This window comes from Lygodium microphyllum, chromosome 24 (assembly GCF_053477565.2).
Source record: "Lygodium microphyllum isolate KBCC chromosome 24, Lygodium_microphyllum_v1.1.10, whole genome shotgun sequence".
Taxonomy (NCBI): domain Eukaryota; kingdom Viridiplantae; phylum Streptophyta; class Polypodiopsida; order Schizaeales; family Lygodiaceae; genus Lygodium; species Lygodium microphyllum.
In genome coordinates this window covers 80,324,865-80,338,767 of record NC_141158.1, presented here as the reverse complement: position 1 = coordinate 80,338,767, position 13,903 = coordinate 80,324,865, and the positions used below count along the sequence as shown (strand labels likewise).

Here is a 13,903-nt window from a genome sequence, read left to right as displayed (position 1 = left end):
TGGGGTCACTACTCCATCTACTAGCCACTGCGAGATATATATAGATAAGTAGAGTTTTACCTAAGCACTAAAAATATACTTTTGCATCAATTTATGATCAATCTAGCATTAGTTTTTGCCTCAATTTTGAGACAATTTTCTTATTAGTTTCAACTTAGTTTTTGATAAATTTTGAGGACAGTTTATGGTCACTTTTTGGGATCAGTTTTTGTGATCAGTTTGTGATCATTTTGGGGTCACATTTGCAATAGTTTGTGATCAGTCCTCAAATCAGCAAGTGATCAATTTATAATTAGATTATGCTCGATTTTCAATGGTTTACATCTGGTTCCATACAGAGTAGCATATTAGTAGATGTCATTGACAATTTCAACCATAGTTTATGCTGAATTAATGCTTTTCTATGGTTGATTGTCAGAACAATTAAGAGATAGGAGTTATAGATGCATCCCATGGGTTACTAGTAACAATTCATGATTGTTTCTCAATGTCATCTTATCTTTATGTTGCCTTGGAATTTTCGGTGGGTTAGGGATATATGGGCATGGTTAGACAGCAATGGCCAATGTTATGACTATGATACCTTATGGAAATTCTAGTGCACTATGCTTTTTCTTTGGCACAATGCAATGAAACCGAGGACGATTGCAAGGATTTCAAGGGGGAGGTTTGTCACGAGGATGTGAAATTTTGGGATGCTTTAATGTTGCCGATAACATTTGATTAAGTTACTAATCAAATGTGCAAGTTTATTAAGCACATGTGATGCACATGGCAATTATTTCATGGTAACAGGCCAATAACCTTGAGGATACAATAGGTGTCAAAGGAAAAAGTTGTAATAAGTTATGCCAGTTGGGCTTTGGTGCAATTGCTGCCAATTTGGACCCAAGGACAGTTGTTTAGCCATTCAATGTCAATGGTGACACTAGGGACTAGCATTAATTAATTAATTAATGTTGGTCTAAGGGTCAACAAAGGTTGGGGACCACTCCAGGTTGCAAATGACCTAGCCAATTTAATTATGAATGGGCACATTTAATTTTCGGCAAAGTTAAACGGGCTAAAACTAATTTTTAGAATTAGTTAATGCTAAAATTTTTAATGGCTGGATAATGTTGAAATTTGGGTTTAGAGGGCTACCACTTGGCAAAAATACCCATACAAATTGAAAAAACGTTTTTGTGGCTTAGTCTCAACCATTCAGATCAGTTTTCAGTTGGAGAAGTGAGAGAGAGAGAGAGGGAGAGAGAAGGGTGTTGATCCATTTTTTGAGCAAAAAACAGTAGATCACCGCAGGTGACAGCCATCTAGAGCCACCAACAAGCAAGCGATAGCTAGAGAAGGCCTATCAAGGGCGGGTGACATCATCAGCTAGCTGGTGATAGTAATTCTGGTGCTCCCAAGCTGCAAACGAATGTTTTTCTTACTGATTGAAACAGGCAGCACGCAGATTGGTGGGTTTCTCCACAAGAAATCTCTAAATTTTCTCTCTTTGGCATTCTCTCACCTCTTTCAATCAATTCTCAAAAGATCACGGTTAATCTCAATCATTTGGAGCAGTCCTCAGCCAGATTTGGTGGACAGCCAAGGGAATTCTGCTGTAAACCCTAAATTTCTGCAGAAACTAGGGTTTAGCAGCTGCCTCGGGACCTGTGCCATTAGTAGAAGGCATTCTATACTAAATTCAAAACCTGACATTTGTAGAATTATCAAGGAATTCAAATGCCAGCCCATCCACTATGAATTTGGGGTAGCATTTGGCCAGTTGGGATCTAATTAGAGCAAGTCTTGGGTAAAAAAAACAAGGGGCAATTTGCCCAATTTGTGTACTGATTGCTGGAATAGCAAAGGAGTTTTGGGGCCAACAAGGTATCCATTATCCAAGATTTTGAAGGTAAAGTGTGCATTTCAATTTATGTTTATTCACTGATTGCCGTAATTTAAGTGCTTGATATGGGAATTACCACCCTATCTGAGAAGGAAGGCTAGTTTCATTGTGCACCATTTACCCCACAAGTTCCATCCCATCCCCCACCATCTCCTCTAATGGTTCAATCATACCTCCCCTCCCTTTCAAAGGCGGACGCGGTCTCGGTGATGCGGCTATCGATTTCCAAGCCTTTTGTGTTTCAAAGGGGGCTTCCCAAGAACTTGAGGAGTTTCTTCAAGGTTTCCGCTCTCCTTTGGGTCTTTCCTTTATGCGACAACCTCTTTTCTTGGTCATCAAGCCACAATCCCCTATGGCTTGGCCCTTGGTCCCTATTGTTTCTATGCAACTTATGGCGCCTTCAATAGTTCCTCACTATCATCTCATAATTGGATTAGAGGCTTAGCTCTCCCATCTCGAACTGGAGTTTTCATGAGTGATCCTTTCAAGGCCTCTCTGTTTCCTTTGCTCTTTGATAGCCTTCTGTTTGATTGGATTTTTCTATGGAGAGAGCCTTGCTCCTTGGCTGGCTTTCTTCATCGACGGACTTCATCGGCATTAGCACTTTTCCTACCACCATCGAATCCGCATCTCCTTTGGTCTTCCGCCACAACCAAGATTGGAGAGGGGGTGTTAACAGTCGTGTGTCTTGTGTGGTCATCTCCTACTTGTTAATCTCAGTTTGAAATAGACAAGAATATTAGGAGCTCTAACATTGTATTTGTCTGTCATTTTATGTGTTTTAGACACTTTAGATAGAAGGCACATTAGTGCATTTCTTTTTGGGCACTTTTGGCCATTTTTAAGGTTTTGACTCTATTTAGGGTTTTGCCACTTTTTTGCCTATATATAGACGGCCTGCCCTCCAACTCTCATTATCCATCATTGATCCTTTGTGATCAGCCAACCCCCTTGTTCTCTCATCCCCCTGCTACTATCTAGCGCCCACACTAACACATACAGCTACGTGTTGGGACTGACTATTGCAGCCTTGTACCTTCAACTATTGCAATCACATTGTTCCTTCTCTCCCACACTTCTCTCTTTGTCTCTTCTCCGTATTCACTTTCCTCTTATCCACATGCCCTCTTGCAGCTCTCAAGGAGTATGATGTTGGTTAGTATAAAATGTGGCACAACTGTCATGAGGACATGTGTTTTTGAAACCTCACTTAATATGTGGATTAATTTTTAATCACATGGTTAAGTAAATGTTGCACATGTGAGGTGTAATTGGGGTTAGAGTAAATTTACGAGCCCGTGACCCGAGGAAATCACGAGATGTCAAAGGCAAAAGTTGCTATAAGTTATGCCACACAGATACTTGGTGGTATCTGGTGCCAGTTGTTGGCCTAAGTCATTCATTTGGCCATAAGTGTCAATTGGTGACACTAGAGAAGTGGCATTTAATGGTACCTAACGCCAATTAGATGGTCAAAGATGACGCAAAGACAGACACTCGCGAATGGAAGTTGCCTAGCCAATTTAATTATTGGCAAGTCATATTATTTTTCAAGGCACTAAAATAATTATTAGACTAATTTTCAGTATTTAAAAACTGAAAATTAGTATTTAATTATGGATAATGCTAGAAAAAACATTTGGAAAGGTTGTCACTTTTCAAAAATGCCCATGCAAGTCTAAAAAATGTCTTTAGAGGCTAGAGAGAGGCATTTATAGTGTATTCAACCTGTAAGAGAGAGGGGGGAGATGTTGCTGGTCTGATTTGCAACCATTGGAGGACCTTCTAAGGCAATCAGGGGCAAGAGAAGACCAATCAATAGCAGGTGACAGCATCTACAGGCTGCTAAGACAGTGCAGCAGCAATAAATGACTGATTTTCTTCAGTTCTTCGCAAATAAAATCTGAATTTTCTCTCTCGTCAACATTCTCTCTCATCTCCCAACCTTTCTACAACCTTGCTCTAAAGATTGCAGCATTGAGATCACTAGAGACTGAGAAATTTCAGAGTTCTCTGCTATAAACCCTAATTTGCAGCAGAAATTGGGTTTAGCAACAGCCTCGAGAAGCATGCCAAAAATTGAAAGCTCCAAGACTTGGATTCAACAAGACTGAAGTAGTTTTTAGCCTATTCAAGTGGAGGGACCAGCAAATAATTGAATTTGGGACATTTTCCATCTCTATCAAAGTGAGTGAAGGCCAATTAAGTGCCCGAATCAAGGGGCAAAATAGATTGAAGACTTGCGGGTCACTTTGGACAGCAAGGGGAGTTTGGATTGAGAAGGGGATCGGGAGAATCCCATTGTAAATCAACTTCTTCTTCAATAAAGCTAAAGAAATACCGAAAGGACGGCAATTTTGGGGCCAATCAGGTGTGCGTTGTCCAAGGTCAGTAGGTAAATTTGTATTTTCAGATTTGCATTTATTTTTTACTGTTGTATTTAAGTTGTAATTAGGGATTTACCACCCATCCACGGAAGGAAGGCTGGTTACAACAATCCTGGGCTGTTTTAATTGTGATAAGTCGACTATGGACTGCATTTTCACCCCCTTAAGCTCTGTGGCAATCAATGGTTTCATCCCATAACCGTACATGAGCATAAGTGGGCCATAGCCAATAGCTGAATGTTTAGCATTGTCATAAGCAAATTGAATTTGAGGAAGCTAATGCTCCCAATCAAATTGCCTACAAGAGACATGCATACAACACATCCTCCATGGTTTGATTTGCCCTTTCAATCTATCTATCAATTTCAGGATGTTCCCAAGGATGACATAAACAATCAAGTTTTCAATTTTTGAAAAACTGTTTGCCAAAAATAGCTAGTAAACTTAGGATCCTGGTCATTCACTATTGCATCAGGTAAACCATAAAGTCTATAAAGATGTGTAACAAAGAGACCAGATAACTCGTGGCTATTTACAGTCATCTTTGTAGAATTGAATCGAGCCAATTTCGTCAATAGATCGACCGCATCCCAAATTGAATTATAACCTTGATTTGTACAAGGTATTCCTACTATAAAATCCATAGAAAAGCTGCTCCATTTTCAATCAAGAATTCGTAAAGGATACAATATCCCTACCTATCTCTGCCATTCAACTTTATTAAGCTGACACTATGGGCACTCACATATATAAGACTCGACCATAGTCTTAACATGCAACCAATAAAAGTATTGAGTAACCAAGACCTAAGTTCGATGTATGCTAGAATGTCCAACGCTTGGCGCCAAAGCTTCCAAAGCTACTATATCCCTCTTGAACTTGTTGCCGGATCTAACCAAAGTGAAGATCATTTTGACAATGCCCTTTGAGAGAAAGATAGAAATCAACCGAGATTTCAAAGAAGCATAAGGCATTAACTTCAGAAATTTGACTAAGAGCATCGGCAACCATATTAGTTGCATCCTTACTATAGCAAATCTCAAAGTCAAACTCTTGCACAAGCTCTCTACCTCTCTCACCCTTACAACCACGAAGATCAGGCTAATCACAAAGGTATTTTAATAAATACTCGTCCATCCAAATAATAATCCGGACAACGTACAAATAATGATACCATACTTTAGCACATGGATGACTGCTAACAATTTCTTCTTCTCGGTTGTAAAACGTGTTTAGGCATCAATGAGCTTGCAGTGCTCAAATGCAATAGATCGGCTGTCTTAATAAAGAACACCACAAAAAGCATAATCACTCACATCCACATGAACCTCAAAAGGTTTATTCGGATCGATATTCTGCGACACTAACCAACTATTTCAATGTTTGAAAAACTAACGTGCTTATTCTTACTTTGGATATGCTTATGCAAACATGCCAAGGGTTCAACAATAAGAGCATAGTCCTTACCATCTTAGGAGATTCTTGGTAGCTAAAGCTCCCTTTGCTATCAAAGTTTTTCCATTTTCTTTTGAACCTCCCTTCTCAAAAAACGACTTTTTTGCTTTTGGATGGAAAATATCAACATGTTTAATATACTCTTCGCTCTCTTCACTCTTTTCACTCTCATTATCCTCGAAACCTCCCTTACTACACCCTCTAATACTACTTCCGTCTGCTTGTCCACCTCTCATTCAAATTAGACCATTTCTGGTCTTTGCTACCATTGAAATCAAACTCATTGCAACCGATAGAAGTGATCTCAATCTCCTCAAAATCATCACCTTTATCATAAGCATCTCTTCCTTAACAGAAACTTTTTCACTATTCTATTCTATCAATTTCTCAATCAAACTACAATCCACTCTCTTTCTCAAGAGTTCATCCCCCTCCTATACTCAAACTAATCACTACTCTCCCATGGGTTTGTCTTTTGGTGGAAACATCTCTGTATCCCATAGAAATAAGACAATCGTTTAATGCACCTCCAAAAATACAAAGGAAAAGGAAATAAGGTCAAATCTATTGGCTTCTACACAGTCTACATAGGACTCATTGATAAAACAAGAGATCATCTCTTAAAAGAAAATTCTTGCTACAAAGATACCTCATTTTATTGGCGATCTCTTTGGCATTTTATTGGGGAAAGGCTGAAATTGCCACAAAATTGGAAAATTCATAATGCATTCCACGTGAACCTATTGGGGCCTTTTATTGGTGAAGTGCCAGAAGATATGGTTCAAGAGGAACAACCTGAAGTAGAGGAATTAGATGAGATTCTAGTTCCTGAGCAGATCCCGACACATAAGAATGGGAAAGTGAAAGGTAGAGTTATAAGAAGATTTTTGGTGAAGTTCAAGAACTCTCCACCAATGGATGCCAAATGAATGGAAGAGGCTGAATTGGCAAATTCGCCTCAGTTATTGTAACTTTACCAAGAAGCTTTCTTACTGGAATCTACACTCACTTAGAATGGTTTTTGAAGCAATGTACATTCTCTATTGTACAGTTGAATGCTGCATCTCATTGAATAATGCGCAATGTATGGTTTACACTTAGCATTAACATGTGTATCATTGAATGAAATCTTAATGCTTTGAAGTTGTATTTGTTACACTTCAGTTGAATGATTATACATGTTGTGGCACTAATAGTTCGGGGATACGTGCTATCCCTCCGTGTTGCATCCGAAAACATGTATATTAGAAAGGCTCCTAGTAATCATAGTTGGATACAGGATGTGATCCTCCACCTATGTGAGACTTGAACTTGCAATGACACAAATGGTAGTGGGGAAACTCCTACCATCGCCCCATGTCATTTGTTGGCAAGAGATACATGCAATGGCACTAATAACATGGAGAATCTTGTTATCGATCTCTGTCATCCATTAGCATGTGTGGCATGCAATCGAGGTCACTTGCTTCTTTCAAGAGGGGGTACGTCACCAAGTCGTGATACTTTTTGCAGTTGCTTTGCTTATTTACTTATATAAATATTTTATTTTTCTTTTCTTTAGTTGCTATTGCTTTTTACCCCAAAGTTCTCTTGGATTAAGCCGAGATCTTTGCATGGCCAAAAGAGACAACCATTGGGACAAATTGGACTAATGGTTTGTCTGAGCCTTAGGACCGGTTCCATATTGAATGGGCACTGAAAAATAGAATGCCAGTGGTTTGGGATTGTGTGCTTAGCCACTGGAGATGATGTAGGACAATGAGCCCAGCCAAGACAGAAGATGCACATGTGAGAATGCTCACGGAATAAAAGTCACCTTAACTGAGCCACATTACACTTTTTGATGTGGTTGCAATGATAAAGGTTGCTCAAAACAACTTGAGGAATGCAGGGATCACCATCCCTAAAATTTAGGGAGTTACTATTTTTGGGCCTCAGAATATGTTCGCGCCATTATCTTCGTTTTTGCACAAGGATTAACTCTCTAGTCTGTGCCAAGGTCAAATTTTACATCGATCATGGAGAATTTTAGATCGGAAGGTTTAAACAAGAAATTTGTTACATGTATGCCATGTGGCACAAATTCCCGAGAGAGAGAGAGAGAGAGAGAGAGAGAGAGAGAGAGAGACCATTTAGAAAAAACGTAATAGGCATGAGGGGCAAATCTAAAAGTGAAGTTTTGCGGAGCTGAGGGCAGATTGTTGCAAGTACATCAACTATGGAGAGTACTTCTTCGTCTCTGACTCATGTACGGAGGTAAAGCTTGCTCCTCCTGGTCAACTCTCTCTCTATTCTCAGAGGAAATGCTCTATATGATGGGTTGATTCCATCAAAGATACAGTTCTATGTTTTCTTTGCACTTCTGCTGAGGCAAGAGCCTCACTGTCCAAGTTCAAGCGCAGCTATTGGCTTCTCCGATGCAGGAACTAAGGAAAGTGATGACCATGTCACGCAAGAACAGGGTTTTCCAGCTCTAATTTAGTGTTGTTTGTGGGACTGTATTACTACTGGAATGATGCCAAGGTAAAAGGGTTGTTGTTTTGGATATGCTGGACAATAAAAACAGTAAACACATAGTTCTACAGACTGCAATTCTGCACATGAATCATTGAGTTATGGTCACAAAAAATGCTTTCCTAAAAAGGATGTTGTTCTGGATATGCTGGACAGTCAGAACAGTAAATACAGAGTTCTGCATACTGCAATTTTGCACATGAATCATTGAGCTATGGTCACAAAAAATGCTTTTCTAAAAGGGATGCTGTTCTGGATATGCTGGACAGTAAGAATAGTAAGTACAGAGTTCTGCAAACTGCTATTCTGCACATGAATCATTGAGTTATGGTCACAAAAAATGCTTTCCTAAAAGGGATGTTGTTCTGGTCATGCTATACTGTCCTTATGCAGCTGAGATTTACTCATAAATATGAAAACCAACTGTTCACAGGTTATGTATTTTGGAACATTTCATTTTTGTAACTTTCCATGTTTTAATTGATAAAGAAATACCGAGAGGGGCGCCGATCTTTGGGGCCAATCTAGTATTGAGCGAGGAAGTGAGGTCTATGTTTGTGTGTGTATGTGAAAAGACCAGGTGTTAATTGAAGAAACTACCACTTTATGTGAGTCATAGACCGGTTACATTCTACCTAGGTCGGGGCCTTGGATATTTTAGCCATTACTTGGTAACTATGCTTTCAAATTCTTATCAGCACGGATAGACAAAGCTAGTGTCTTCTCTCCCAAGGTCAAGTTTTAGGCACCATCAACACACTTTGTCTACTATTCTTTCCTACATGTATCCTTTCAAGTGGCATACATGGATTAAGGGGGGGAGAATCTCTCTTTTACTTCTCCGAGGACACCTTTCTACGTCTAAGAGAGGGTGTTGAGATACCAAAGTCGTTTAAGTGCATTGTATTTCATTAACTACTATTTTGGTTTCCATTTACAACCCCAAAAGGCTATATTTATTAATGTTCAAGTGCCACTTAAGGATAACAGTTCAATGACTTATGTGTCTATAAGTAGGGCATTGACAAACATCTCTCTTTACTCCACACTTACTCTCTGATTCATTCTTCATCATTCCCCCATCACACCTTCAATCTCAACCCTCTACCACTACTCTCCACACCCCTAACCTAGTTGATATCTCAGTTCATGGTGCTACCTAGTTGATCTTGACACCTTACCAACACAAGCAATTTCATTATAGAGGCCTTTTTCACATCACCATAGCTCTGAAAACTCCAAATTGCTGCTTTTTGAGTCCGCAAAGCTTTGCAACCTGCTCTTCATCATTTCCATTGCTACATTTGCTAGTTTCACTCCCTCTTGGACTATGTTGTTGTGTACTTCCAGCTCCTCCTATGACCCCAACACCCAAGCAACAGTTCTCAAATATCAGCCACTTTATGGAGGCTACATTTGCGACAAATTTGGGCCATTTACAGCAGCTTACACCCTCTTTATCAATCCTCCATAAGATACCTACATTTTTTTTATTTCTTTACTCCTAAAGAGCTACCCAACAATCACCTATCTACAGCCACTTACATGGAAAGATCTCTAACATTCTTGAATTTACTTCTCTAGTTGGCTGCCCAGTAATTCTCTTGACAATAGCCTTCATCCCAAAGAGATTTTAGCATATCCTTTTGTCTCCAATAGCTCCTGAGCACTACCGTTTCACTCCCTCTTCTAATGTCCATCTTCCAATGTCTCTTCCAACATTGCAATGCCCGGAGTACTATGTTCACTCCCTCCATTGAGCAGCTCTTTACCTCGTTATCGAAACCTCTACCCAAAAGGACTACGTTTTGCTCCCTTCACAATGCAAATCCCTTCTAGGTGTTACCTCCTCATCAACTAGGACAATGCAATTATCTCCAAGCTCTAGTCTGTTGTATCAACATGGATCATTCAACATGATTCAATGTTCATCAATCGTTATTCATCTTTCTCTTCAACGTTTCTAAGTTTCTTTATCTCAGTGTTTGTTATGCACTCTGTGTTTCTCCCTGCAAACCCTACCATTTCTCAACATGGCATCGGTTCCATCTCTCGACAATATCATGTTTGCAATGGCCATCTCAGAGTGGCCTAACTTGGCATGTGTACATGATAAGTGAAGCTGTCATGATTTTTGGTTCTAATGTACGCAACTCGTAAAAGTTTTGCTAAGATTATAGGCTCACTACATGATTTATGCAAGAAGAAGTAAAATTAAAGTGGCCATACAAAGATAGTGATTGTTACAACACAACTATGCTAATTGTTCTATATCTCCAATACACATTAAAGTTCATTGTGATACTTTAGTCATTGATTTTGGATTTAGACAGATCACTATGCATGGCACCCGTAATTGGATTTAGAATAAGTCTCTTTATCTACTACTCAAAGGCTCGTTTGGACTTAAACAAAAATTCATTTATCACCCAGGAATGGGTTTGGGTTAAGTATTTGCTCGTATTGGGTTTAGACAATCGATCTTTGTATCTCAATACAACCCCTCGATATCTAGAAAAAGTTATGTTGGGTTTTAGCAAAACTACTCAAGAATCCCAAGCATTCATTATTTCAAGAACCTTATGTAGTGAGATGTGGCATTCCTTACTTCATGTTATTCTCTGATTTAGCCTTACCATGTGAGACTCTATAAATCAGGTCTAAGTTATTCCAAAAGAATTGGTGAGATGAATGTGATATGTTGAACAGCTTGAGGATTAGAATGAAGCAGGAAAACTACAGTGCCACACTACAAACACAACATTACACAAATCAGTTTTTTGTCTTAAAAGAGTCAAAGATATCATCTATCTAGCCACCCAGCCTCCCAATTTCAGGTCTAATTTGAGACTGCATTTGAGATGCAGCACAAGGAGCATGGCTGCAACTGCCAGCATCAAGGGGCGATCATCGGCAAGCAGAATATCAACAAGAGCAATCAAGGAGGTCGACCAAGGACAGCAGCAAAGTCAGGCCTTTAAAAAGTCAAGCATGCTGGACCTTTTCCCTTTGGAAAGGAGTGTAGTTACTACTAATCACTCCCTCAACATCTCTCCCTCCCTTCCCCCCTCCTAGATGCTCGCTCTTAAGTTTAGCTGATCACACTTTGCAAGAAAGTTGTTAGTTACATCAATATCCTCATGCATTGCTACATGTTTTTTATGTGTTCAGCACTTCAGATTGCACACAAACTGATGAGTACCGTACCAAGTGTGCCGAGGATATCAATGGTAGATTATATGCATATTTGCTATAAAGGAGTGAGCATATAAAGTTTAATGGCAATATCCTTGCACCTGATCAAGCTGAACTCCCCCCTGACTTCACCACATTCAATTATAATGTGATTACAAACACACATTCAGCCTTCATCACTCTCTCTTGCACTCTTTCTTGCATATGCTCCAACTTCCAAATTTTGTTGTTAGAATTATGATAGATTAAGTGTATCAGAGCAACAGAAGGATGACTTGTTTAGTAAGCGATACTTCATATTCTGCAGGCAAACAGTCTCCTCAAGTCTGTCTATGACTCTCAGATGCAAGTTTGTAGCAATCATGCTATCAGATAATGGTCCAGCCTTTGCAGCTGAAAATTTCAACAAGGTATACACCTGCACATCTCAAAGCATCGCAATAGTAATGCACACAGACTTGAAACTCATTAATAGTATATCTAGCAATCAACCAGAAGCACACAGTTGGGTAGAAAGCCTAGTTTTGCATAGCATCTCTCAATCGACAATACTTTAGGATAAATATTGGTAAACAACGCTCCCCTACAGCCAGCTTTCTAAGCATAATTAGAGTTACACTTGCTCTCTGAATGTCGTGACACAATCACTTTTACATTTTCTATGACAGTTCATCATCTCTAGAGGTTACCTTTAGCCAGCAGAAACATCGACATAGCAAGATGTGATTCTCTAGTTTAATATGTCGACCTGAAACCATTGGCTGTTTCATCCTAGAGAGTAATTCACAACTAGGCTCTACCTCCTGCATCATACAAAACGTTCCTAACCTAAGACTAGTTATCTACTGCACACATGGCAATCCGTGCTTTCTTTTGACTTCTCGTCTAGAACTCTTTTGACTGAAATTATGTTCAACACAAATCTGTCCCAATATAAACTCTTCCAAAGCAGTAATAAGAACACAATGTTAGAAACCCATTCTAACCTCGTTACAGTACATGAATCTGATAAACCAGGAAAATCGCAGCTCATAACAAAAAATCTGACAAACCAGGAAAATCGCAGCTCATAACTCCCTCCGCTGGTGCAAACAAACTTCTTGAAAGTTCCAAAAGAGCCGCAATGCATCATTCCTTTGAAACATGTACCCAAAGATCACAGAGCATGTAGTACTGTAATTGAGCTCTAAGAGCAGTTACGGTAAGTCAGTGCTTCTCCACAGAAATTCACTGCTAACATAAAAATGCATGCTTTGTCCACACAGTAACCAGACAAGACCTCAGGCAAGGCGCAGTGTCTCCCTGTAGAAGAAGCAAGACCCAAGGGTAAACCACTCAGAGGCTTCAGTTTGGAAAATCAATAACTCTTTTGTTCTGGCAGGCTTCCAAATTGCAACTGAGCAGTCTGTAGGCTCCTGAAGAGATGTGATATATAACGCTACGAAAGTATCTGCTTACTAACAGCACAGAGCATCAACATGTTCACATATCCATCGTCTGGGAGCACGCCATACCCTAAGTGACCCTGAGACCATCTGTATAAGCAATCAACATATACCAAAAAGCATTTAATCGACAACTTTCCACAATTGGGCATGCCTGATGCAAATCCTTCTTTCCCAGCTGTCACAAGCTGAGGGCGAGTCTGGAGATTTTCGTATCCACCAGCTGCAAAACTTAAACTCTTTGGTGAAGGGGCTCCTATCTGTCACCTGAAAGGAGCAACCCTAACCCTAATTCAGAGACGGCAAAAGCAAATTCTGTCACAACCTGCCAGGTTTCAATAAGCGCTGCTCCTGCTACTGTGTGCTCTCTGGGGCCACGGGCATTCGGACACGAGCTGGAGAAGCGCTCTCTCTCTCGAAGGAGTGTGTTCGCGTATGCGTGTGTGTGTATAAGAACAAAGGCGTGGCACCAGACAGGCGAATATGAAAAGTGACGCAAGGTGTTTTCATTCACCTTCGATCATAAATCCAAGAAAGCATGCCCCATCCCGCCCCTTGGCAATGCATGTCACATGTCTCCATCATCACTCACTAGGCGCTCCGCGCCTAGACTCGCCCCGGCTTCGTGCCGGGGCGGGCGCGATTTTTGCCGAGGGGGAGGGGGGGAATGCGTGGCACCCGCCCCTGCATTCTCTTTCCTTTTTATGGGGGAGGTGGGGGGCTGCCACGTGGCACTCGCCCCCCACCTATCCTTAAGTAATAGTATAGGTATTTTATCTTCCATTGATGCCAAAAGTCCAACTGGTGCTATCCAAAATGTATGCTCAACACGATGGATGTCCACTCTCTAAGCTTTAACTAATCAAAACACTTATTTAAGGGTTCGAAGTCTGCAATGTTTTATACACTGAAGAAAACATGACATGTTGTTCACATGCTAGATAGGTGAACTCCCTGCTTATGTTTGGACATGGAGTCTCCCCTCTCCACTTTGTAAAGTAGCGACAAGGGTACAC

The 13,903-nt window shown here is 40.2% G+C and overlaps 1 protein-coding gene across 6 annotated transcripts in view; it reads right to left on the bottom strand.

Moving 5' to 3' along the window:
- The window catches only part of LOC148015283 (uncharacterized), a 61,767-nt gene extending 48,361 nt beyond the window's left edge, over window positions 1-13,406 (bottom strand). For 2 of the 6 annotated variants that reach the window (XM_087665845.1, XM_087665846.1), the window contains exon 1: window positions 12,457-13,406. In XM_087665845.1, coding sequence (XP_087521971.1) covers window positions 12,457-12,574 — 118 coding nt within the window. In that variant the 5' untranslated portion in view covers window positions 12,575-13,406. The remainder of the gene's footprint in view (window positions 1-12,456) is intronic. The other 4 variants (XM_087665841.1, XM_087665844.1, XM_087665843.1 and 1 more) reach the window with 4 other exon arrangements.
- Between the last annotated feature and the right edge of the window lie 497 nt (window positions 13,407-13,903).